This window comes from Aspergillus karnatakaensis (assembly GCF_047715665.1).
Source record: "Aspergillus karnatakaensis strain CBS 102800 unplaced genomic scaffold BJY04scaffold_2, whole genome shotgun sequence".
Taxonomy (NCBI): domain Eukaryota; kingdom Fungi; phylum Ascomycota; class Eurotiomycetes; order Eurotiales; family Aspergillaceae; genus Aspergillus; species Aspergillus karnatakaensis.
The window spans coordinates 108292-132737 of NW_027395714.1; the positions used below are offsets into that span (position 1 = coordinate 108292).

General features: G+C 51.6%; 9 protein-coding genes across 9 annotated transcripts; 3 read left to right on the forward strand and 6 right to left on the reverse strand.

Moving 5' to 3' along the window:
- Positions 1-164: 164 nt before the first annotated feature.
- Positions 165-1268, forward strand: BJY04DRAFT_212808 (uncharacterized protein; the record flags this gene model as incomplete). Its single annotated transcript, XM_073714697.1, has 4 exons — positions 165-472; positions 710-844; positions 901-1139; positions 1186-1268. 4 exons carry the CDS (start codon positions 165-167, stop codon positions 1266-1268), a joined length of 765 nt encoding a protein of 254 aa, XP_073576648.1.
- Positions 1269-1875: 607 nt separating this feature from the next.
- BJY04DRAFT_176646 (alpha-hydroxy acid oxidase) lies at positions 1876-3179 on the forward strand. The gene has a single exon (XM_073709505.1). The coding sequence runs from the start codon at positions 2405-2407 to the stop codon at positions 3158-3160; it is 756 nt and encodes a 251-aa protein (XP_073576649.1). The 5' UTR covers positions 1876-2404; the 3' UTR covers positions 3161-3179.
- Positions 3180-3631: 452 nt separating this feature from the next.
- On the reverse strand, positions 3632-4479 carry BJY04DRAFT_42439 (uncharacterized protein). Its single transcript, XM_073720362.1, has one exon. It carries the CDS (start codon positions 4214-4216, stop codon positions 3707-3709), a length of 510 nt encoding a protein of 169 aa, XP_073576650.1. The 5' UTR covers positions 4217-4479; the 3' UTR covers positions 3632-3706.
- Positions 4480-4563: 84 nt separating this feature from the next.
- Positions 4564-5036, reverse strand: BJY04DRAFT_212810 (putative quinol monooxygenase; the record flags this gene model as incomplete). The annotated part of the gene is made up of 3 exons (XM_073714699.1): positions 4564-4689; positions 4767-4794; positions 4858-5036. 3 exons carry the CDS (start codon positions 5034-5036, stop codon positions 4564-4566), a joined length of 333 nt encoding a protein of 110 aa, XP_073576651.1.
- Positions 5037-5714: 678 nt separating this feature from the next.
- Positions 5715-6605, reverse strand: BJY04DRAFT_212811 (ankyrin repeat domain-containing protein; the record flags this gene model as incomplete). Its single annotated transcript, XM_073714700.1, has 1 exon — positions 5715-6605. The coding sequence occupies one exon, from the start codon at positions 6603-6605 to the stop codon at positions 5715-5717; it is 891 nt and encodes a 296-aa protein (XP_073576652.1).
- A 4318-nt stretch (positions 6606-10923) lies between these two features.
- Positions 10924-11922, reverse strand: BJY04DRAFT_212812 (uncharacterized protein; the record flags this gene model as incomplete). The annotated part of the gene is made up of 1 exon (XM_073714701.1): positions 10924-11922. The coding sequence occupies one exon, from the start codon at positions 11920-11922 to the stop codon at positions 10924-10926; it is 999 nt and encodes a 332-aa protein (XP_073576653.1).
- Positions 11923-18220: 6298 nt separating this feature from the next.
- On the forward strand, positions 18221-18789 carry BJY04DRAFT_42738 (uncharacterized protein). Its single transcript, XM_073720364.1, has one exon. The coding sequence runs from the start codon at positions 18386-18388 to the stop codon at positions 18752-18754; it is 369 nt and encodes a 122-aa protein (XP_073576655.1). The 5' UTR covers positions 18221-18385; the 3' UTR covers positions 18755-18789.
- On the reverse strand, positions 18221-19524 carry BJY04DRAFT_176680 (uncharacterized protein). Its single transcript, XM_073709507.1, has one exon. It carries the CDS (start codon positions 19343-19345, stop codon positions 18824-18826), a length of 522 nt encoding a protein of 173 aa, XP_073576654.1. The 5' UTR covers positions 19346-19524; the 3' UTR covers positions 18221-18823.
- A 2504-nt stretch (positions 19525-22028) lies between these two features.
- Positions 22029-23910, reverse strand: BJY04DRAFT_212815 (uncharacterized protein; the record flags this gene model as incomplete). The annotated part of the gene is made up of 2 exons (XM_073714702.1): positions 22029-22871; positions 23470-23910. 2 exons carry the CDS (start codon positions 23908-23910, stop codon positions 22029-22031), a joined length of 1284 nt encoding a protein of 427 aa, XP_073576656.1.
- Between the last annotated feature and the right edge of the window lie 536 nt (positions 23911-24446).

The following is a 24446-nucleotide window of genomic DNA, read 5'->3' on the forward strand; positions in this document are numbered from 1 at the left end:
TCTCCGATCCACTTTCGAGGGCTAAAGCTTAGCTCACAACACGCACCGGACATATACGAGATCTACCAAGTATAAACCGTGTGGTCTCCCGTCAACAGGTCTGGTCCTATTTCCCTCCGTTCTGCTCCAAGCACTAATCCATCTTTTACACTGTGAGCTATGACATGGCTACAGACGTACAGACAAGATTAACATACCTTGAATGGCAACCAAGCTACGCCGAAACACGGCCATACCGCATCAGCCAATTTGTCGGACGGAGGAAGCCGAAGAGGCAAGATCGTGAGAAGACGACGAATTTGGTATTCCGCCGGGCCGATCAGGCCGAGACTATAAGAGATGTCAGGGGGTTGAATGGGAATTTTACTCTCGACAACAACGGGTTCGTGTACAAAAGGTGTCCGCCTCCGGCTCTCACTGAGGCATATGAGTACTCGGACCCGAAGAAGATTGAGAATGTCTTCTTGCCGGAGTGCGAGGCAATCCTGAAAAGGGAGGTCGAGGGGGCTGATGAGGATCATTTTTGATTGGAAGGTGAGAGCATGTAGCAAGCTAGTGGACGTGGAACGTCAGTGGCTGACACAAAAATAATATATCTAGATCAGGAAGAAAAAGAGTGCAAAGGATCGACGAAGGAGAAACCCTAACTTGCAAGGTTTTGCTAAGCAGGTTCATATTGGTGTTTTGGTTCCGCTCTAAACATCACAAGTGATGCACTTACTAAGGATACTCTAGATACACTACTCACTCGGGATGAGATTGGAACGCCTGTGATTGAACGTATCCGGAACCACCTCCCCGAGGAGTCTCAGCATCTGCTATCTGGACGGATCCAGCTGATCAAGTACGCTTTCTATCTCGCTATCAGCGTTGTCACTGGGCTGACAGGAAAGCAACTAGTCTCTGGCGACCGATCAACGGCCCGGTCGAAGACCACCCTATCGCGGTGTGCGATCGACAAACCCTAGGTTCCTCGAAGCTCATCGAGACCGACATGATCCGCGGTAATTATACGGGCACGATGCTCTATCCAGAGTATGAGCCCAAGGGTACCTGTCAGTGGTACTACATGAGTGGACAAGATGTGGAAGACGTCGTTTTGTTCAAGGGGTTCGATACTAAAGAAGGCTGTGTCGAATGTAAGTAGTGACCTCGGGATTAAATACTTCAACCCTAATCCCATAGCGACTGACACGGCCTACCGCAGATACACCCCATACGTCATTTACGCCGTCAAATATCTCGCCGGATCTATCGCCGAGGGTTAGCGTCGAGGTGAGGGCGTTGGTGTTCTCGTCACTGCCCTGAAAGCGGGTATGGCGGAAAGATGGATTCTCATCTTCCGGCGTAGTGGCCGTAATTGAACTAGGGCTATCACGCACAATCCGCCTCCTGCATCGCGTGTCATTACGGTCTTTGGTTGGCTGTCAGGGGGTAAGCCGCCAAGAACAACCGAGGAGCCGTCACAGTCAGGCCCGACAACTCGAAGCCCTAGTTATATTATATTTAAAGTATATCGAGAGTCCGAGGGATGGGGTGATGAGGAATACACCCCGCAGACGCACAAACAGGCCACTTCGCGATATCACTAGCAGTATTGCTGCTTGGCAATGTAACATGGGGTCGTGTAGCAACCGAGTGCCCTTTCTGCGAACACGAGATTTAGCGCTTCGGAAAGCATAGGGGATATGCTAGAGCGGTGATTATGCTTAAATTAGTCTAACCCATTCTTATCTCCATCTGCTCAAGACCCTATCTGACAGGTCAGTGTTACATGGATGGTCTCGCTGTGTCGATGATGGCCTGGAATGTCTCTTCCGTGTGGCCTAATTTCAGCGTTGTAATATAAACTCAAGCTTCAGCAACTCCGATTACCTTCAATCCAGCCACTCCGAGCGAAGAAAGCTTCGTATCGGAGTTCGGAGCGGGGTTGATTTACTCAAAGATAGCACGCCCTAGTCCTACTCCGACTGAGCCAGGTAGCATTGACAGCTCATCCGCGCATCTGCATCCTGCAGCTGATAACGAGACGCATATAAACCTCCACAAGCCCTTTCCTTTTGAACTCGCCCTCAACGTTCAAACTTCTACATCATGACCGACGACATCAAGATCCTGTCCATCGCGGACCTCGAAGAGGCTGCGTCGAGAGTCCTTCCAAAGTCCACCAGAGGTCCAATCAACCTCCAACACTGTTCCTGCCGAATACTAATACACCCGAACAGACTTCTACAACTCCGGCGCCACAAACCAAGTCACCGTGCGCGAAAACAGCACCGCATACCGCAAGTACCGCCTCCTCCCGCGCGTCCTCCGAGATGTCTCCAAAGTCGACCCATCCATAACGCTATTCGGAAAGAAAATCGCTTTCCCACTTTGTGTCTCTCCCGCCGGAATCCAAGCAATGGCGCACCCCACCGGCGAACTCGCCACCAGCCGCGCCTGCGCAACAGCAGGCGTGCACATGGGCGTTTCCTCATTCGCCTCGCATTCCGTGGAAGAAATCACCGCCGCCGCAAAGGATTTCAATGCTAGCAAAGAGATCAACCACGTCATGCAACTCTACATTCTCAAAGACAAAGCCAAGCAAGAACGCATCGTCCGCCGCGCCGAAGCAGCCGGGTGCACGGCCATCTTCCTAACAGCCGACAGCCCCGTGCTGGGCGTGCGGTACAACGAATGGCGCACAGGCTTCAGACCCCCACCAGAGATAAGCTACCCGATGTACGAGAAAACGGCCGAGGAGATCGCGCGCGCCAGCCACGACGACGGGTTCAGCGCCGTGCATTCAGACGAGCATTCCTGGGCGGTGGATATCCCCTGGCTGCGGAGCGTGACGAAGATGGAGATCTGGATTAAGGGCGTGCTGACGCCGGAGGATGTGGAGATCGCTGTTGAGTACGGCTGTGATGGCGTGGTGGTTAGTAACCATGGTGGGAGGCAGTTGGATGAGACGTCAGCGACGATTGATGCGTTGCCGGATTGTGTGAGGGCTGCGAGGGGGCGGATTCGCGTTCATGTTGATGGGGGGATTAGGTCTGGGTCGGATGTTTTTAAGGCGTTGGCGCTCGGGGCGGAGTGTTGTTGGGTTGGGAGGCCGGTGTTGTGGGGGTTGGCTGTGAGTCTTTGTCTTCTTTTGGGCTCGTGGGGAGAATGCTAACCTGGGTGGTAGTATAACGGTCAAGAAGGGGTGGAGCTGATGTTGAAGATTCTGTACGATGACTTTAAGCGGTGCATGCAGCTGACGGGGTGTAGGACGGTTGCTGATATTAGTCCTGCTAGTTTGGCTATTGTGAAGCATGATGGGCCTTTGGCACGACTATAACTTCCTGTTAGTTCTCTCGCTATACCAGCACGAGGTTTGAGTGTAATCAATCCAAACTTAAGGTAGCATGCCTGTATTCAGGATCCCGGACACCAGTAGCCGGATATCGGTTACCCCTCAACCTGATCAAGGCAGCTGGAGACGATCTTATCTATGGAGCCTTACCAATCAAATTAAAGTCCAGAAACAGTTGGCTTCAGATCTCAGTCAAGTGCCCAGTGCCTTATGTTAAATTTCACAACCACCACATGGCCAAACCAACCGCGGATAGCAGCACAATGACACACATCCGTTCCATCCGACTAGTACTTAAAGCGCTCAAGCATCGGCCTTTCCATTTTAGGGACCTTAAGCTTTCAACGAGTTGAACTATGTGAGCTGCTACCACGTCACCGGCAGCATCCTCCTCGGCATGACCCCAAGGCTTCGCTCACCTACCTGGAGGCTACGAAGAAGCGGGTCGGCACCATTGCAATGCGTGATCTCGAGCGCTTTAGGACGGAGTGTTGTCTTGCTGTTCCTCTTCCTGGGAAGCAGGTTACCCTTAATGGGAGGCGATCGGATCCGACGAAGCCGTTGTATAGATGTAATCATTGGGTTGAGGATGTCGTGAGGGTGGCGTTTGAGAAGGGGGCTTTGGGGGGTTAGAGTGGTAAGTAAGATCGGTGGGACTGGGGTTGGGTTTGAGGGGTCGGTGGGGGTTGAAGACTGACTGAGGGGGTAAATAGGGCTCACTCGTATGCAAGCTAGCTGCAGTAGGATAATTGAGATAGGCCGCATGGAAGATGGAGTAGCTGGAGGTGCTCTTGGTGAGTAAGATGGTGAGTTTCTGCAACTTTGACATCGCTGGTGGTGCGTTCTAACCGTATCGGAGCAAATTGGCTGAACCATGATGGGGGGAAACCTGGATCTGCGGGACAGAACAGACGGTTCATGGATGAGGGCGGATCTTGACCTGGAGGACTGGCTTTGGAGGAGCCTAGTTCTACCCGGATAAAATCATTTGGTAGGCACACAATGAGACATCCAATGCGAAAGGATTGGGACTTGAACTTCCGAAACGATAAATCAAGTGCACTTGTTGCTCTCTATACATTGCCGAATCCATGCGATCCAGTACCTGTATCCTAAACTCTCCGGCAAGCCCATCGCCCATCATCGATTCCCCTCCCATGCTCCCTTAATTGCCAACGAAATCGCTAATGCTGGGTGAGAAATGCCCATACCCTGCGGCACCCCTACTGCTCCTTGACATAAGTAAACTCCGGCCCAACGCGCTCATAGATCTTAATCTCCATTGGCTTCGTGTAAAACTCCCCCGTAAGCGCGCGGTACTCATTGTAGTACGGCTTGTTGACTTGATTCTGCATGCGGAACATCATCAGCGCTGCCCTGTCTAGATAACATACCACTCGGCATGGGGGTGGGGTGGGTATCAGACCGCGAGAAGCCAATCTTTCGGCTTGGACCTGATTTCTCGTCAGTCAAATATTCAATATATAGTCGAGATATGGTAAGAAATGAAAGCGCACCAATTTTCAACCCAGGAAATCACACCCGGCTCATCAGGCGACTGATAAGCCTCGAAGAAGAGAAGATCGGGCTCTTCCTTGATTTTGGCGAGGACAGGGCGGAAGAGGTCCCAGAACCTTTCGACGGTTTCGGGCTTGATGAAGACGGTCATGTGGATGGAGGTTCCGTGGAAGGCCATTTTGGCGGTTTTTTGTTGGATTGGTGAAATTGAGATTGGTGTTGAGTTGTGGGTGATGAGTAGCGAGGAAGTACTGACGTGGGCTATGCTGGTTATATATCTTGTCGATGTTCAGCTCGGAGTCCGATGGTGGTCAGCTCACTCAGCGTGTTCGCAGGAACGGGCTTGATTTGGTCAGATTGCCCAGGGGGAATACGAATTGGCGAATGGTGTTTGGACAGAGAATGTTATGTCGGGCTGAGGATAACGACGAGCTGAGCTGACGGGCGGGGTAGTCGGGCTTGGGGCGTGTCTCCACCCCGTTACTGTCAAGTTTGGAGATCGAGTCAAGCTATGTCGCAGAAGAATTGCAAAAGGCCTTGCTAAGAACAAAATCAACGATCTAGAAACCGCCGACTTTTGTATTGCGGGGGAAGTGCTACAGAAACTGGGATATATGCCGCCACTGAGGCCCATTATGAGGTATTCGGTGGTCGTCTAATTCAAGATGCAGAGAGTAAGATTTGTGCATACTATGAAACAAGGTAACAGAAATCTTGATAAGGTGTCAGCCGTAAAGAACAGTGTATGGTGGGTTTGGGTCTGGTTCCGCCTCCTCCTCGTCTATTCTTACGCGCAAGCACATGGTGAGGGACACTTGGTGTAAATAGACTCAAGCCACCCAACTATAATCGGACATCATAGCCAAGGGACGAAGGGGTCGGAATTGTCAGCGCCATACTCTAACAGCAGCTCGGCAATCCGGAGATAAACCTCCTCACCCGTGTAATGATATACTACTTGTGCCGCGCGAAGCGCTGTACCATAACATCCGCCCAAAGCATTGACATCCGCATTCCTCTCGAGGAGAAGCCGCACGATAGCCAAATCCCCAGCCTTAGCGGCAGCCTGCAGCGGTGTACCATGGTCCACAAGTTCCGCCTGCAGGTTGGCTCCGTTGCGCAAAAGCGTGCGGATCACCTCCAGATGGGACCCATATACTGCCGCAATGAGCGGGGATCCATAATGGCCATCAATCTCTATATTGGCGCCCTCTTCGAGAAGAACCTGCACGGCTGCGTTGTTACCGTGATACGCGGCAGCTTCGAGCGCGTTTCCTGAAAGTCCTCCAAAGTAGTCGACCTGAGCACCGTTATCCAAGAGAAGCCGAATCATTGCAATATGATTGTGCTTAGATGCCTCTAGCAGAGGCGGTCCGGTGGCGTAACCATTGAAAGGGACGGCCGGTTCCATAGCGTGGACATCTGCGTCATGTTCTAGAAGAACTACCGCTACCTCGATATGAACATGCACGGCGGCTTGAACAAGAGGGGTCACCAATTTTACGTCCTCTGTATTGACATCAGCCCCTGAGGCGATTGCGCGTTTAGCGACTTTAACATTGTTAACTTTGGCGGCGAAGAATAGTGCCGAGCTCTTGTGGTTCTTGGTATTGTTCTTGTAGAGGTGCTCGGAAAGAAGTGGGTAGAGGCACTTGCTGGCTTGGCAGTAAGCATTCAGGTCGGCCTCAGACTCTAAGTTATTTGCGATCATGAGATGCAGCTCCCGGGGGAGGAGGAGGAGCGACATGGCGTCGAGGTTGGGTGTTCTGTTTTGCGTTGCGGTTGAGGGTCGCACTGTGGAGGTGTTTCTCTGAGTTAGAGCTGGCTTGCATCCCTGTAGATAAGGTGGAGAGTATTGACTTACCTCAGTTCGTGGAGAAGAGATTGGAAGTGCTGTGCGATTGAGGGGAAAATTGGCGTGGTCTCGAAGCGCGATGGGTGAAAGTGAAAGTATCGAAGGATTACACTGCGATACCACCTACCCTTGGTGTATCTGCCACGGAGGTACACTGCTATACCACCTACCCTTGGTGCATCTGCTACTGAGGTATCTCAGCCACGAGGCATCGTTGTGCCCTAATTACCTCACACTGTAGCCAGGCTCACTGAAACAACGGGCGTGCGCCTGACCGGGGACCTCAACAATCCATATTAGCTATAAATAGTAGATGCATCCGAAAAGACTCGGAGCCTGCTTTACCAGTCATGGCTGGCTTGACAACGGAATATGGCGACGTAGATTCCGACCAACTCAGAGGTATGGACTTGGATGATTGTCTCGCAGGTAGGCCACCGTCGCCCGCTAGCGAAATTCGTGAGCCAACACAAAAATCCCTGAAGTCTTCATTCACAGACTGGATGTATTCTGGATGATAATAGACTCGATATTGGTCGTATGCACGGTCGGGAGTCCAGATTCTCTCTCAACCCTCAAGCATCACGATTTCCATAACATCGCAAGCCATCAAAAGAATTCGAAGTTTTTCTCCAACGCCAAACCTCGGCATCGAAAGCACCGCGACGCGTCAATTTCTCGGTGGAAAGTACGTGATGGCGAACAAAAGGACGTTGCGGCGGAACCGCTTCCCCGACCCGTGTGTTTGGACGTTGAAATGCTTGGTTCAAAGAACGTTTTAACGATATATCCGAAAAAATAGCGGCGAGGGATGGGCGTTCGCCCTTGGAGAAAAAAACGAAAGAGGATGTTGTGAGAGGATTTGACACGTCGAGATATTGTAGGCTTTACCGTAGGTACCGCTCGGACCGGCGCGAACCCTACTATGAGGGCCCGCAGAGTCCAGATCAAATCGGTGGAAATGACGAGCTTGGGCTTCGATCAAATACAGTGCCAAACCTTTCTCCGTCGGAGGTATTGACCGCCAGTTCGAAGGCAGAGCTGAAGGTACGGCTGCCTTGGTGGATCGGTGGAAATTAGGGGGCTGGGACTCAGCCTCATCGCGCTTCGTTGGGACTGCAACAAATCTGTTGAGGATTGCGATAACTTGGACTTGGAAGGGATTCGATAATATGTTACTAATGACAACGGCGGCCCTGATTATGAGCGGCGCTGACTGCCGCGAGGGTTATTGGGTTCAATAGTCGCGTTTCAGACTCACATCTTGCAGGGATTCATTCCGGATCACGAACTCGAGATCCGCTGTCTGATCGCATGAGTTGGCGCGGAACAAGACATTTGACTTTCGACAATCTCTTGGCGTCTGAGTCAAGGCTGTCTTGCTTGGGGAAGAGGCGCCTCTGGCCCGGGGATGCAGCTCACCGTGGCCACAAAACAGGTCAGCGTCTTGCCCAGCGGTGTACCCAAGACCATATGCCCGGCTGGTTGATGGAATGTGGATCGTGTGTACTGTTTCTAGTCATAAGGTAGGGATGAGGTCTCGTACAGTATTAGGTAGAACAGGTAAATAGGCGAGAATGGTGCTGGTGCTTACGATGGCTCCAGCAACCCCTGCAGCTTGATGTACCGCCGCAAATGATACAGTGAACCCGACCTCAACAGTGCCACAAGTGCCACAAGTCATTTACTACACGCATAGGTCTATAGCTAGAAAAGCCTCCGTTCTCCGTAGCAGTGCCATTCGAGCCATGGTGGGTTTTCGGACGGGCAGAGTTCAAGCCAGGTCAACTCGGAGGTAGAGCTACGTATCCAGTCCTACGGATGCAGACCACAATTACATTATTCTGATCATCCTCAGGTTTCTTCATTCTTCACGAGAATAGAAACTCTCGATGTGAGAGAACAAAGAATCCAATATGTGATAGGCATCATCGGTACCATTCTAGGCTAGGTCGGGCAAATCGGGCGAAGGAGTCGTTTCGTTGCGGCAACCTCAAAATGCTGAGAACTGCTGAGTGCGCTAAAAGGACTAGAGTGCGGAAGGCTTGGTATTTCCCTTGGAGAGTTTTTCGCAAAGAAGTTGGAAATTATTCGATTAATCTGTAGGGACTCTCGGCGGCGGGCTCTCGGCCCTCGTCGCTTCACAGCAAGCGGCGGTATGATGGACACGGTGTGATGGAAACAACGCCGTAGCGAACGCTTAGGAGGCTGACTTGTAAGTGGCCAGCTAGTTGGCTGGGAGATTGAGTTTTCCCTTAATGAGTTGGCAGCCCTTAAATTGAACTGATGGCTGGAGCGTAATCTTCAGCTGCACGAAAGAGAAATCTTGCTCTAGCTCAATGACATCTGTCACAGTCCAGTAGACAGCTCGCGGTGAGTATCACAATTGGGAGGCAAAAGCCAAAAACAGGGAGCTTTTATATTCGATTTGGTAAGGTCAACGATTGACGTGATTAAGTACAAAATTGTAACATTCGACAACACTACAGCTTGACAGATCCACCCTTGCCATGTCTATCATTCGCAGACCCTCCCAGAGCCTTCTCCAACCAAATATACCGCTCGTTGTACTCGCTGCAGGGACGTGAGTTATGGCTGAGTAGTTCGTAGAAACAAGGAGATAGGGCAACTCACAGTTCCCTGAACTCTTCCCAAGCTGCCTCGAGGCTGGGATTTCCAGACCGGAAAAAGTACTCGAGGAAACTCACTACCTCCCGATCGAGTCTTGGCCCGTTGAGTCCACGATGGTTTGCGATTGTATCGGCAGAGAACGTAATTGGCTTTCGGCACACTTCTTGGAGGGCTGTACAGCCTTGCACCGTGATTTTGATACGTGCAGTAGCGGAAGCATCAAGTCCCGTAAACCAGTCTGTGTACCATTAGATTTGACGGAGAATCTCAGCAGACGCATTGTTGGGCACGTGCCTTTGTGCGCCTCGTGGGCGGCGGTCATATCCCCGAGGTGCGTAGACCTGTCAGGCTGAGCCTCGCTGGCGCTCATGACTGAGGGGTCCTAGAGGGTTTTGAACTGTGTGATCTCGGATGTCAGCGAGTGAGTGCTCTTGCTGCTGGATTGCTAATGGAGGGGTGCCCTCTATATAGTCATGACTGAGATTAGAGCTCATGGAGAACTTGATGTATCCAATTTTATCTACCACTTGTTGACTGTCAGGGTTCATCCTGGTTGTTTGCTACGGATTGCGGCGAATCTGGAGATTGGACTTTTCGAGAGTTCTCGATCGGACTGTGGTGTTTAGTACTCCTGTCCAATCGCGGGACTAGAAAATGTATGAAATAGAAGTACCGCTAAGTGACAGTGACAGGTGGCTTGTCGGTAATGAAGGATGCTCATCAATGCAGCATTGCTACACCTCTGACTTGATGTTGACAGTTCCTGGCACCCGACGACCTTAGCGCGGATTGATTGGGTGCCGTGGGCTACCTGACTGCCAATTTCGCATGGTGCTCAGCATCCTTAGCTATCAGCTACAAATCTGACCGAGTGGAAACACGCATGCCCATAGGCTCCCTTGGGTCTTGGGAACAGAGCAGAATGGCGGCCAGATGTTGTCTGACCTTCTTCAGACGCAAGTCTCCTGAATACATGACTTGCAGTAGACACGGCACGGGAAGGAGCCCGCCGGATATACTACCCTACGTTCCTATTTGACCGCATGGTTCGGCACTAGAGGCTTGTGCAGCTGCGTATGAGGCTGGGTGAAACCGGGAATCTAGGCACGGGCAGCGGCTGTTTGTATCCGCGTTTCTTCTGTCCAATGATGCTTCTCGTTGTCATCGGCTCTTGAAGGTCTCGTTCCTTTTCGACTCGTCGAGCGTCTTCTTCAGTGGCTGCGTCCCTGGATGGCGGAAGCAGCTCACTCACGTCCGAGTAAATCATGCTTTTGCTCTCCGGGGTACCATTACCTAAATCAGTAAAGAGCGGCATACAGGTGGAGTGAGCACATCTCTCAGAGGCCTGAGCTACCTGAACCGGATCTACTTCGGGATGGTCCTGACAAAAATGTTATCTTTGTCGGAAGTTAGGTATTTACGGCGATGACAGCTATCAGCATAGCAATACAGAATGCCTCTGTCCTCAAACGAGATCATCACGCCGGTGACTCACACACACTCGTTGGACCCAGCCACCATATGTCCAGACACCGTGTCCTCTATACTCGGTCCCGTAAAGAGAATCCAGAAAACCTGGCTAAACATACACCAGGTCTAGAATCGCTTTGCGGAAAGCGTGCCAAGAGGGAGCCGTGTGGCCTTTCACACGCAGCCTCGCCAGGCTGAAAACGAACTGAGCAGGCAACCGCTCGTTCTCTTCCAACAGGCGCCAAAGCCATTGCAGGTTCTTCGCGTCAATCCCACACAGTAGTTGCCATCTGTTGTCGAAAGCCCTTTTGGTATTATGCTTGTCTAACCACTTGATCCTATCCTGCTGCGATCCTTGCAAGCTCTTTTCCAGGTCGCCGAGAAGCACTTCCGCCGCACCTTCTCCCCATAAGCACAGATCGGTGAGCAGGATAATTGAGTCCCTGATGACTTCCATTTCATATCTCTGCCTTTCTGCTTTAGGCTCTGCCACCCAGAAGTTTTCAGTCTGTTGGAGTCTGCCTAGTCCTTGTGGTAGCCTGATGATTGAGTCGGCCACGTACAGCGCAAGGCTGAGGCGAAGCGGTCGGAAGCGACGAGCACGCTCAGCGTAATCGCTCTCGGATACATTCGAGACGTCCAAGCCATCCAGAATTCTCCGCAGAGCCCGAGGTTCAGTCAAGTTGAGAAGGGTCAAGAGCTCCCATAGGAGCTGGACGTCACCGACGTTTCCTTGCCATCCCACCATCGCAGCCCATTTGGTCAAGAAGACTGTGAATCTCTCTTCGATAAGTTGTCTGACTCGTGTTTTCTCTGCAGGTAGATGCAACCCAATCGACACCTTCGCGAGGTCAACGACATCGTTCTCGATCTCTCCCCTCTGCCGGACCGGGCCCCTTCGAACCATCTCTCGCATAACCAACTCGCCCTCCACCCTCGTACTCTCGATAGTGCTATGGCTTATTTCATGAAGGACCTTTGATCTTTCGAGAACTTTGCTACAAGCTTCCGCTACTTTCATGGCACTGTATCTGGAGGGATGAGTACCGTCGCGATAGTCCTGCATGATCTGCTCAATCGCCTGCGAGACATTTCCGTTCGAACCCATTCTCACACCACTTTCGAGATTATCGTTATGGAAAGAATTATTGTTCGGATGGCATTTGCTAATGATAGTTCTGAATTTGCAGTGAGTCCCCACGGCGACACGACTATTATATAACTCCGTCTCGCTTATCCCCAAGGCAACTTCTTCCACCGTACCAAGCTGCAGCCAACACACCATCATCGATTTTCGAGGGCTTCGTCGTCCTCAAATGCTGAAATCCGACAGGGATGCTTCATCAGAGCCCATCCTCCCCATCCCATTTGTCCTCACTCGTTCTTGCGGTGAGGGGAACCCAAAGACAACCCAATCCCATCGGGCGGGAAACAATACTCGATGAAGATTATCTTGCAGACATCCAATCGCGACACACTCCAGATTTCACAGGGTGCTACCCTGAATCGCGCAAGAGGCTAGTTCTGGAGAGGATGGCATACATGAGTGGTGGAGTCGGGCGCTCCCGTCCCCCACGATCGGTATTTGAGATATTGCGGTGCACGGGGGCCAATAGAGCTTAGACAGCTGGCGGCCACTAGATTAGTTGCAGTGTTGTCCTTGCTTTCGTGCAGTCGGATACGATGCGCATCCAATGGCCGCCCGCGGAACGAGATGCCTGGCACCAACAGGGTGGTTCTTTTGTTGCGAGTTTGTTGGCGCTCTATCTCGCATATCGCGGTACGGAGAAAGCACAATGGCATTGCACCAGAGGAATGCGTCCAGCTATCTGGGATCCTAAGACCTACAGCTCGCGAGGAGTAGGTCTATGCAGGTGTCTCCGGACATGCCACGTTGTAATGTTGGATGGAAATGTCCATGAAAGCTTTGGCATTTCGTCCGACCATGATCGGGGCATGCTGTGCTCGAACTGGCCCGTGCAGGCCCATAGCCTTTGCGCGGTGTTCTTGATGACAGCATGACCCCGCATTTCTGCATCATCCGATGCTATCCGTCCCTTTGCAGCCATGGGCATTGCCCTCCACACACCCCGAGCGATGAGATAATCCCCAGTCGGTTATGACAGAGGGTAAATAAGCTACGTAACGCAGTGCGGGAATGATCTCGTTGATCTGCCATCCGTAGCTTATTCACAAGCGTGGCCAAGGTGGGTGCCAGCTATACTTCTCAATGAAACCCAGCCAGCCAGCATAATGTCCTGTAACCGAGAGCTCGTCTTAACGTCTATAAATAATGGACTCGCCCTTCGTAGCAGTATCTGTTAATCCTTTCCAACAATTAATTGGAGGTTGTATATAGAATGGCTGCAGACATTTCGGCCTCGCGGAGACACTCGCTCGCGTAGCTTTGCAGTTCAATCACAAGGTCGAACCATTGATGACTTGGGAGGACTTTTGGCGATCGGGTGGTATGAGGATCTCTAGCAGATGTGGCTCTGGTGAGGGTTTCGGAACCGATTCGGTGAGGCGTCTTGTTGGTTCGGCAGAGCGCGTTGATGGCAAATCCGGCGCCGAGGAATTCGGAGACGAGCGGAAGTAGCTCGGGTGGTATGGGGAGAAAGGAAGGACAACTGTATCGCGGCGAGGATTTAGAGGACTGACTTGTTGTAGGGGGTGTGGGTGTAGTAGCTCGGCCGGGATAATGACTGTTGTTTCGGACTATGGAGGTCAAGACTGTGTTGTTTAGCATATGGGACTCGGGATGCTGAAGGCTATATACCTTAACGTGCTTTAGCTTGTGTCGTTCGTCATTTCTTCAGCGACACAGCAGTCGAGCAATGTGCAAGATTCAGACGACGGCGGCGTCGGGGGCTTTGGCGAGATCGAGCTCTGGCAACTTGGAGTTTGCGCGATCTCTCTATCCGCCGACATGAGGGGTATATGTTGCTCGACGCAGCAAGATAGACGTGACTCTTCAGCCGACAAGCAGTATCCGCAAAGTTTAGCACGTACGCGATCAACTCACCGAGTGGCGCGGTGAGACTTGATTGCACGAGCATACCACGCCCCTTCCAAAAGTGTGCCAATGTTGCATGAATATTAGCTCAGTGTGTATCAAAGTCGTTGGATCCAGAGCTTTACGGACGATTGTCAACGTAACGACCTGGACTGTACCGACGTGGAAGTCATCCGCCACACACCGTTTGAGCTATTGACGTAGCGGTGGCTCTGGGACATGCGCATTTGCACATCATCTGTATCATCGACGGCGGCTCTTCTGGACTTCATTGTAGATGGCGCGTTGCAGGGCATTGCGGTGGTTTTGGTTGAAAGTGCAGGCACCAAAAACAGGACGATGTTGCCATTGGCGGCTTTCTTGTGGACATGCGTGGGTATTCCAGTGGGGTCTGTCGTCACGGAACTCGACTTAGATGCTTGTTTTCAAGATGTTCGGTCGATAACAAAGAGTAGCGAGGGATTGGGCCTTGATTCAGAGGTAGAGTACTCCGTACGAAACCGAGGATTAACGCGTCGGGGAACCTTAGGCTCTAGACTCGGGTGAGATGAACGAAATGGTCAAATCCTTCAGATACTGCATGGGAACAGTGTATGGATTTATCAGAGGGGATTGAACTGTCTGGGTAGGCACAGAGGCGTAAGGCACTCCGTACACAGGGACTGCTGCCGCAGAGGATAGACGCTGACAGAAGAGGCTGAGCCTCAGCAAGGAAGTGTTGGGGGTGTCATTAGCTTGTTGAGGGCCGGGTCACAGCAACGAACAAGGGGTCTGAGCGCTCTTGAGTCCTCACAGAACCTGTTCTCCGGCTCAGCCTCTCAGGACTCACTGACTCAGGGATAGTGCGAGTTGTGGATCGTCCGAATCTCGATCTTCATTGATCTTTTTCACCCACACCCGGAGGGCCGGCACTTTGATCTGAAACCAGGAACAGGAACGCATGATCTGACAGTAATGGTTCCCGCATAGTTTGCCTATTACCTTACTGGGGCTTCTACGCAGACCGTGGTGAGGTATCTATCTACGGAAGAGATGGCTCTTGTCTCTCACTCCTTCAAAGTAACTTGTGACGGACAACCCTTCACAGCGAATGGTCTGGTAGTCTCAGGGGGAGTCAATCTCGGAGCTAACTAAGCGTGGCGCTAGATAGAGTCGAAGGATTCCATATGTTGATCGCCCATGCCTCCCCCCTTTTAGTGCTGACAGAGAAAGCGGGTCGAGATGCACAACGTTCAGCTTCAGAGACATAAATAGGAATCTCAGGTGATTCGAAATTTCTCTGCTCTAGGTGGCTTTGATAAAGACCTCATCGTCTGGACGCTCATGGGTTTCGCCTGGATTCATGCATCTCCGAAACACTGATCCCCTAAGAAGCCCAGAGCGCTCACCGCAACCTGATTCGGGTATGATAATGGTGTCTGATGGGAAACCTAACGTAGTATGAAGTCTGCATGGCGGCTACGGATACAACGTGGAAGTTGGCCAGACGCTTCGACCACAATGATGTCTTGCCAGAGCCATTTGCGGCGCGGGCCCCGTGCTCGGGCTAAAACAGAAGTGGCAGTCTGTAGGTATGGGCCGAGATCGACTGGTGTAAGAGTAAACTTAGTAGCCCATAACCTACAACCTACAATGGGCTCCAGGAAAATGAATTGCAGGTCATGTTTGGTCGACATTCGATACGTCTTCTAGCTTGCCGGTCCTTAATGCACCCAGTCTCCAGCTGAGAAGTACAGGTATCCAGCCTCTGACAGCCTTGACTGGGGACTTGCTGGAGTGAGCCTCGTGATCAAAGCAACGCGCAGGTGTTCAAACATGAACGCTTACGCTTTGGGAGGCCAAGTTCCGCGGCGCATCTCCCTGACATGTCCATTCCATCGAATGAGTGTCTGCGCTTTGTAAAGTGGAGGCCATGACCTCGGGAGGTTAAGAATCTTTCCTTCAAGAAAACAAAAACATTGTGCGTCATGGTCTCATAAAAAAAGCCATCTACAGCGCGCTCCAGGCTCCGCATAGCCGATGACATAGTTTTTAGCCTATTTATTGCGCGTCAATCATATAGTAGAAGGATACTCGGGAGTCGGAGTACAGCCCGCGTGCCTTGCACTATGCACTGATGCAGGGCCGGCGACGCATAAAAGGCATGAGAACTGGTGGCCGGATGCAAGAAGGCGTACCCCCGAAGGCAGCGATGAGAATTGCTACTGATAGCGCTCGGTAGCAGCCTAGTAGGAGGAGGCGCGTGAGACTTGCATCGGAACCGTCCCACAACGTGGGTCAGAGTTGTGAAATAGATTCCGCCTCACGTTCTCGACGCGGTGAGATATTGCATTGTCCATGAAGCAGATCCCCACCCACAGAGGAAGCACTGCGCTTGATGCCTTGTTAAGTCAACCTCTCAGCTCAGAGCCGAATCTGGATTATGGGATTAGCATCCACATTTTCTGTAGCACTGTGTAGAAGTAGAGCCAGCTGGGAACAAGCCACTGCAGATACGAGAAACACGAGGGTCCAGACTCTAGAGATAGACCAGCTAACCGATCAGAAGGCCAGGAGGATAGACATTGAGCCAGTAAATGCTGCATGGATGGATCGGCATCATGGCAGCTGCGACTCAATTCGCAATAATCAATATTATCCATGTGGTGGTTGAAACGCTCAAGATACTATTTACGCAATTATTTGCGACAACCAACGTGCTGCAGTCAGCGCAGACGAATCTCTCCACTACTAATGTAGATGGGTCGTATGCTGTCCATGAGGAAGCGTCAAGGTGGTATGACTCGATAGCCCTTACCTCGCAGCCTGTGCATTATTCGCTGATTCACTCAACGCTGCAAAGTCCGGTAGCCACCTCCTCAAGAAGTAGGAATGGGTGATGACGAAGTACCGCAGCCGGAGCTGGCGGATCGCCCCTAGTCTGGGCTTGTCAGGCTGAAGCTGTACCTTTAGTCTTGGGACAATCTAGACTCACTTTCTCGAGCCCATTACTCCGTACTCAAGACGCGAAGGATTGAGCTGCATGGCTCCGCGATCAATTTCGAACTCCCCGAGACGTCAATCATGTCCAATCCCTTATCCTGACGAAACGAATGCGAGTCTACACAAAGTGATCCGCGGGCCGGACGGATTGAAGGAGTCGATTAGTTACAGCCGGTGGTTGTCGTAAAGGTTGGATAGCCTCCTTCGCGGCATGGTGTCGATTGCTGTGGACCCACCGCTGTGCGCGGCTACAAGCAAACATTTACGTAGTTATTCCCTGTGTTTGCATTTCCCGGGAGAGGTATCCTCGTATCGAAGCCCTTTCCACAAGGCTGGGACGGGTCACCTCCTCTGCTGGCGATCCAATCAAGGTTTGATCGACGCCACCTGCTTTTTGAGTTGCTTACGACCCTCGCGGCTCTTCAGATAAGACAGGCAATTCTGGGAGTCTCGAGCTCTCGTTCTAGTAGACTCTCGGAGATGGCATCCTGCATGTAAGACTAAATTTGATCACGCAGTAAGCTCTTGATAGATACAGCATTGTCTAAGAACAAAGCACACAAGACCTCAGAGCCTGTCCCTAGTCATCCTGAAGACCCTATCCACACTAAGATTCGCTGTGTATGTTTCCCATGAATCTTGAATGCTCTCATTATATTCGAATTCCAGATATGCGATGACATGATCCTCGAGACCCTGCCCGAAGTACCCAAATTGGACCTCGAATTTGCGCGCGATCGTAAGAACCTTGCTTCTGTCAGGCTCGTCTAACACGGTCGAGTAGCCATACGTTATAGTCTCTCGGATTCGAACTCTCTGGGCGATTGTAAAGCCTATGTCCCCGTTAGCAACGTCCGAAAGTCTATAAGCAGAGCAGGGGGGCTGTACGTTTCCCTATGATCGAGTTATCCGGCCCGAGGGTCACGGCGGCTGGAACAAGTGTCCTCGAAGGTTGGCTCATATTCGCGAGGAGGAGAAAACTTTTAGAGTCAGGTTCGTTTCTTGAAGTGACACCAATCCACAGGAAACAAACAAGACTATATACCCTACAATATATCCAGACTGTAGCATCTATACCAGACGCCCAAGGTAAATACAAATGTTTGCTTTCCCATTTCTAGGCACTCGATCCTAATCAACAAGACTCATTCCACAGTATGCGCGAAAGGTCTGGGATGGTCGTTGTAGCAGAAACAAAGTCGTTTCCTGTGGCGTTCAATGTGCCGTGAAGAATTCTCCGGCTCTCATCCCTGATAGGACCATGCAGTAACTACCTGCAGCATGGCTCGTGCTGCCTGTGATCTATCAAGTGACGAAGAAGCCAAAATGGTATGGGTGGATAGTGCTACCCACCGCACCTCTGTCACTACTCTGTCATTGGGCTAGAGCGGGCGGATCGGACTAGACTCTGCTGTCAACAACCTTGGTCGGCTAATTGAGACGTCGAAAACTGCGCGTGGCGTGAAGCAAACAAAAACACGGTGACTCAACGGACCGTCTGCATCAATTCGAAGGTTCCGTGCTCGTGACGTAGTGACTTAACTAGCAAATATAGGCAGAAGATGAGAGATCAATGCCTGCAGCCCACCAACCTCGATGGAAGAGTCTCTACCTAGTAGGTACAATATCTTACCTAGAAGCTCGAGCCGAGGGGGGGTCCTGCCTTCGCTGCGCAGGCGGTGTGGTTACTGGATCTTACCTACTTGCTTGCTACAAAAGCCCGAATGCTTCCTCTGCAGGTGTGCAATTTCTCTTTCCCATCCACTTTCTCTACATTGGTTCACCAACTAGTTGCCTTCCCCCCATTCCATCTCAGAGGGAAAGATACAGCACTGAGATAAATACACCCCCAGATATACATTCAATCTCATTCCTCAAGCGTGACAAGGTCGTGCGTCTTTCTATCAATCCGTCTTCTTCAGGGTGGGTGGCATTGGGATAGGCATCCTTCGCTCCTGTCGCCTCACCCAATACCTCATTAGGGAACCTCGTCATCATACGCACCCAACCATTACCAAAGTAACCGATTGACTTCGTTCAGTCTTCCCCATGCGTCGGACCAGCGACCCTTTGCGTCCAGCTTTGCGAGGGAGAAAGCAATTCGAATAGGAGCTTCCTCATTGCCGTCAAACATTTGCCAGAGGTTCTCCAACGCTGATCTGCCATCCTCCGTAATGACGTTTGCCGTCGTCGGTCGCTCGCAGAATTCTCTCGTTTGCGTCCCTGATAACCAAATAAGCCTCGCTCCGACGAGATCCTGCGTCATCGTGTGCGTCTCGGAGACAATCAAATCCACCCAGTCGCTCCGTCTCTCCACCAGATCGCTCAACCAAAGAAAGGAGTCTCGAACAACCCGAATCTTATATCTGAGAAGCTCTGCTCCGTTTTGGCCTTGTAGCCTTGCATTGGACCTATCTCTAACCTCCGGCGACCGGAGCAATATATCGTTGACGAGATAGGTGGAAAGTGTGGGCGGCAGGAAGCCAAAGGAAGCCTCGCGGCTGTCAGGGTGCGTTCTTGCGACCTCGCACATCGTGTACGCACGCTCCAGATGACTTAAAAGCCTGTCGCACTGATTAATATCAAGTAGTCGAACAAGCTCTTCGATCGGCTGCGTATCTCCTAGGTAGTCATCACGTCTGCCCTTGCCCGCTACCCATTCCAATAAAAATATCTTTAACTCAAGTGAAGAGCTGATTTCTGTGTCCGAGGCGGTTCTCTGTGGCAAAGAGCCACTATGGACTCTGTCGGTATCACTGCGGTTGATGCTGGTCATGGTTCAATAATCAAGAGGTGCTACTCCTCTTTGAAATGTCTTATCTGAGTTGTCTCCCACTTTCTGCTTGGAATGATTGAGCGATTAAATTTATTAGAGCTGACCTCTAACAGCTACGTGGGTTTATAAGGAGCTTTTAACTATTTTCTAGCAGCAAGTTCTATTGTGACTGACAGCTCTTCAACTTTCTCCAGGTCACGTCCCGTCAGCCCAAAGATAATTCTAATGCATGATGGGGGAACATGCAGGTGCTCCCCAAGCCTTTCCTTTCTCCAATCTCTTCTTGATAATGTTGCAGCTAACGCGGACTGGAACAGCTGGGAGATTTGGGACACGCAGCTATTGCAGGATACACTACTACGTATGAACATGTGTCAGCGTGATGCTTCTGCCAGGGAAGCTGTGTCCTGCACAGGTCGCTATCGCTGGCAGTAGCGTCATCTGGCGCCTGGGGAGGCATGTTCGCCCGCACGAGCGATGGAGAAGGAACATCCTGTTTTCCACAATCGGTATCGGATTCAGAGCTGTCTCCAAAGTTAGGGATCGGTGAGTGTGGTGCCCAATGTCAGCTGAACACCTAAGTTAGTCCCTGTCAATGGCGGCTTCGGCCGTTGCTCGCATGAGACCAGGTATCCAATCTAGATCGTGCACCAAGCCAACAAACCCAGCGGAGTGGCTCGTACACCAACTCGATCGCAGTGTGCATCCTTCCTGGGACCATTGCCTCAGAAAACCCGCTAACTAGCATGACCACGCATTCACTCACTTGCCGATCCCAGATCATACCATGATTTGTCAAGTCTATCACCCGCGACGATGGGGCAGGTAGTCACTTCCAGCCTCCATTCGTCGATAGGTTTATTCGGATGGTGATTCCATCAATTCAGGGATCCTGTGGCACAATATGTCAACAAGATCACATTTGAGTGCGAGTGGTTCAGGGCCTGACGAACTCGGGTATCACTTCACTCATTAGGTACCTCCCGAACCACCTATCGTACACCTTTTCACAGGCCAATGCGTGTTTTCGCAGCGCTCGCCATCTGCAAGGCCTGCTCAGGCTTCGACTATTTCGAAGCATGTTGCTGATTATAGAGGATCTCACGTTCGTTAAGGTCGCTCTACCCGCAAATGCCAGCGATCAGACACTGTCATATTGTCAAGAAGGAGATTCTGAGCGCAGCGTATCCAGACCCCGCACAATCCAGGGTTTCTCGCGATCGTCGCCCAGCTAGTTCCGCGCCACTACGACATCCACCGCACGATATATGCCGCGGCTTTATCTGATTCGAGAAGGATCGGTCTTTATCAGTCTACTGCACATGCTCGATGAGTCTTTGTGACAGCCTAGATTGGTCAGTTCTTGGGACCGTTCGTGGGGATACTCTACATCCCGCTTTTGACCCCTTACGGGGGGGTTCGAATGCGAGCCCTTCCCCATTCCCCCTCCTCGGCTCTGTCATGACCCATTCTACCGACCTGAAGCCAAGGGATTAAATCTCATTCATATTGATGGGTAGTCTTACTCGATGAGCGTTTCCCGCTGGTCAGCCAGTCACCATCCAAGTGAAGCTTCGGAGAACGCTACACTGACTCGCGCAGAAGACTGATTCATGCCAGGAAGGCGTTCACGAGTGGTAAGTTATCTTCGGGCACTGCCGCTCCCGACGATCGGTGTTTGGAAATAGGACAGCGGATGGCGAGCCAATCGTGCACAGCCAGCTGGCGGCACTAAATCTAGCCCGGCGTTAGCTGCATCGCTGACCTTGCTTTTGTTCAAGACTTGTGAACTCGCGATCTGGGGACCTCCAGATCGCGCATTCCCAAGCTGAAGTGGTTGCACCAACAGAATGGATGGGTTGTTGTTCGTCGCCAGCTGGCGCTCCTCTCTACCGTGCTGGTAACGAATCAAGACACAGTAAACTCGAGTAGGTGGACTGATCTGGAGACATCAGGACGACGATTGGACGGAACTCGAGCATATGGCGGTTTCTGCTCTTCAATCGCATAGTCTGATCCTTCAGTCCTTGGTCGGGAGAATTCGACGCAAGAACTTTCAAGCCTGACACGTTAGACCTCTACAGTTTTTCAGCTCGCTTCGCCAGGATCAGTCACTCTGAGCAAAGCCCGTACGACTAGGATGATCTGCAACCTTGCTAGCATCTAAGAAACCAAAGGCTCTGTGCCTTGTTGTGATGAGAGCGCAAATTCCGCATTTCTCATGCCCGCTTGATCGTTTTCTTTATCCGATAATATCCGTCTCTCTACCGCCATGGACAGCTGCCTCCCACAAGTCCCGAGGGACGAGATGAACCTCAGCATGCTCTTATGGTAGAGGCCGTATAAACTAACGACGGTAGTCAATGGCCAGTTCGTCCATTTCTCCCGGTCTGCCGGATGCACGAACCAATGCTTGCCCCGTGGACAGACGAATCCATCTCTATTGCTTGTGCTCAACCTGCAAAGCCCGCTCTCGATGGCTTCCGCTCATCGAGATGCTCAACCTGGTAGATCGAAGCGGCCACGCACGGCTCAACTCCACCTCCTCCTCTTTGCTCCCCGCGTGCATTCGCACAAACTCCTCTTTCACCCTCGGTAAAAGCTGCTCCAGCTCCCGGAACTGCCCATGGCTCACCAGCCCCTGCGCCTGGAAATACTGGCTCCCTATCATTATCCGAAGATCGCCCATCAGCTCTATTGATCTCGCCGCAGCTTCAGCATCCTGATGAATCCGCCGAATCTCCTCTGTCGAGAAATACAGTGGTGCTTGTTGCATTCCTTGAGATATCCTCGGCACACCACACCATTTATTCTCCTGCTGCTCTGCTAGCAGGCTCAGGTACGTCGCCTCATCATCGATCTGGAGATTTCGCGCCAGGAGCAGTAATTGGAAGCAATCTGTCTGGCAGAATTCAAGCGCCTTGAAGAGCCGCGGCATTTTCTTGTACAGGAGGAACCGATACAATGCGACGAGCGACATTTTCCTGAACAACGAACTAGCCTTGCGTTTCGCCATTGCTGCAGGCTCATCCTGGAAGAGAGCTTCGATGTCCGCGAGTTTTGGGCGTTTGAGCAGGTCATTTAGCGGCGGACCGTCGTATTCTAGGATGTAGGGTTCGATGATATGGTCGTAGAGAGGGGCGAGTTCTGTGGACTGCCAGTCGATGAAGGCGTAGATCTCTGAGGGATCATCGGGTTTCACGAAGACATTCTCTATATGTAAGTCGTCGTGCCAGAGATGGGAGGTGGTGATGTTTTCGTCTTCAGGAATCAGATGTTTTAACTAGTTTTAGGTAGCTGCTTATTGCGAGAACCTTTCTATCTCTAGTCGGTTGGTAGGTCCCAGAATAGTGAATCGCAAGTGGAGAACGGGGCAGTTGCGGCATGATTTCCACGCAGAATGCTTCTCGGAGACGGCTCGCCCGCTCATAATCTGCTACGCGGCGCCACGGGCCCCTGTCGAAATCTAGCTCTGCTCTTCCGTGATCAACGTTCTTCCTGCCGACTGAAGGCCCGACTGTAAATCTTCCGTCGGTGATCTCTTTTCCGTCCTGGTTGGTGTAGCGCAGCCCGCTGTTTGGCTGAGCGATGTGTTTGCTATAATAGAGGCTCACGTATTCTGAAAAAGAGACATCTCACAGGCACGCTGGTACATTGCAATTCTTTTCAACACCTTAAATTGGACCTCCACATCTAGACCGTCCCAGATTATGCTAAGAGACACACCGCGCGCAGTCTCCATCAAGATATACTCCGCCGCAACAGGATCATCAGCAGAGGAGCTCCACGAGAAGACTTTAGGAACTTCTTGTATTCAACACATTTCTCATCTAATCTAGATCAGACTCGACTCTAGGGAAACCAACAAGGAATAAACGTACAAAATCCATCGTCGCGACTTCAGAAGCGGTGGTGTAATGCGGCAAGCCCGCGTTCGGATTCGGGACGTTTCCGATCACCTGGAAGCCGTTGTCCATGGTGAAACGGACAGCTTTATTGTGCATCCCATCGGGTAATTTCTCAACGGCGAGGCATGTTCCACGTCTGTTGCTGGTGGTTTCGGCGGCTTTCACGGCCAATTTGGCTAGTTCGGCGACGTTGAACGGGGCGTGTCTCTGCGCCAACTCTTTGCTTTCGTTGGCGAGGAATCTGGCGCGGGTGAAGTGGAATAGGCTTTCATTGTGCCCTGTAGCAGCGGGTGACGAGGGGGGTTTAGAGGGTGTGGTTGAGATCAACCTGGCTGTTCGGCGCGATGATTTTGACGACAATCGACATGGTAACCGGGTACAGAGCAGTAGCACAGTAGCAGCAGCACGAGACATGACATTTCATGATATAGAAAGCTGGTGCGGGAGATGCTGGGAAGCAGAAGAAAGGCGGAGCTGGAGCCTTGGAGGCCGAACCTACCTAGCCTTCAGCCTTAAAGCGGCGCGTGGTCAAATCTGCAGCTGCATGATCCCCTCAAGGGTCATAAAGTTTAGACTTTCTCTCAGATGGAAGGGAAAGCCATCGCTGTTGTTCTTGAAACTGGAGCTCAATCAATCGATCGTGAGGCTATTCTTAGCCGGCGCCGGCGACGCCGCCCAGCACCCTCGAACTGGTGCCTAGAAGCTGAAACGCTTGGAGTTCTCAGTCAATTGCATGGCGAGCGAATCAAGTCCATCAAAAAGGCCGCTAATTTGGGCGCCGAGGATCGTCGCTTGTCGTTCTTGAGAAAGCGTCAGAATCTGGGCCGAACTGTGGAACTCGGTCTCTGCTGGGGCTGTCGCACGGAGTCACGGATGCATCGTGGTTGAGGCCGACGGTGAATTTGAAACTTGGCAGTAGATTTCGATACTGTTCACTTTTTATCATAAGG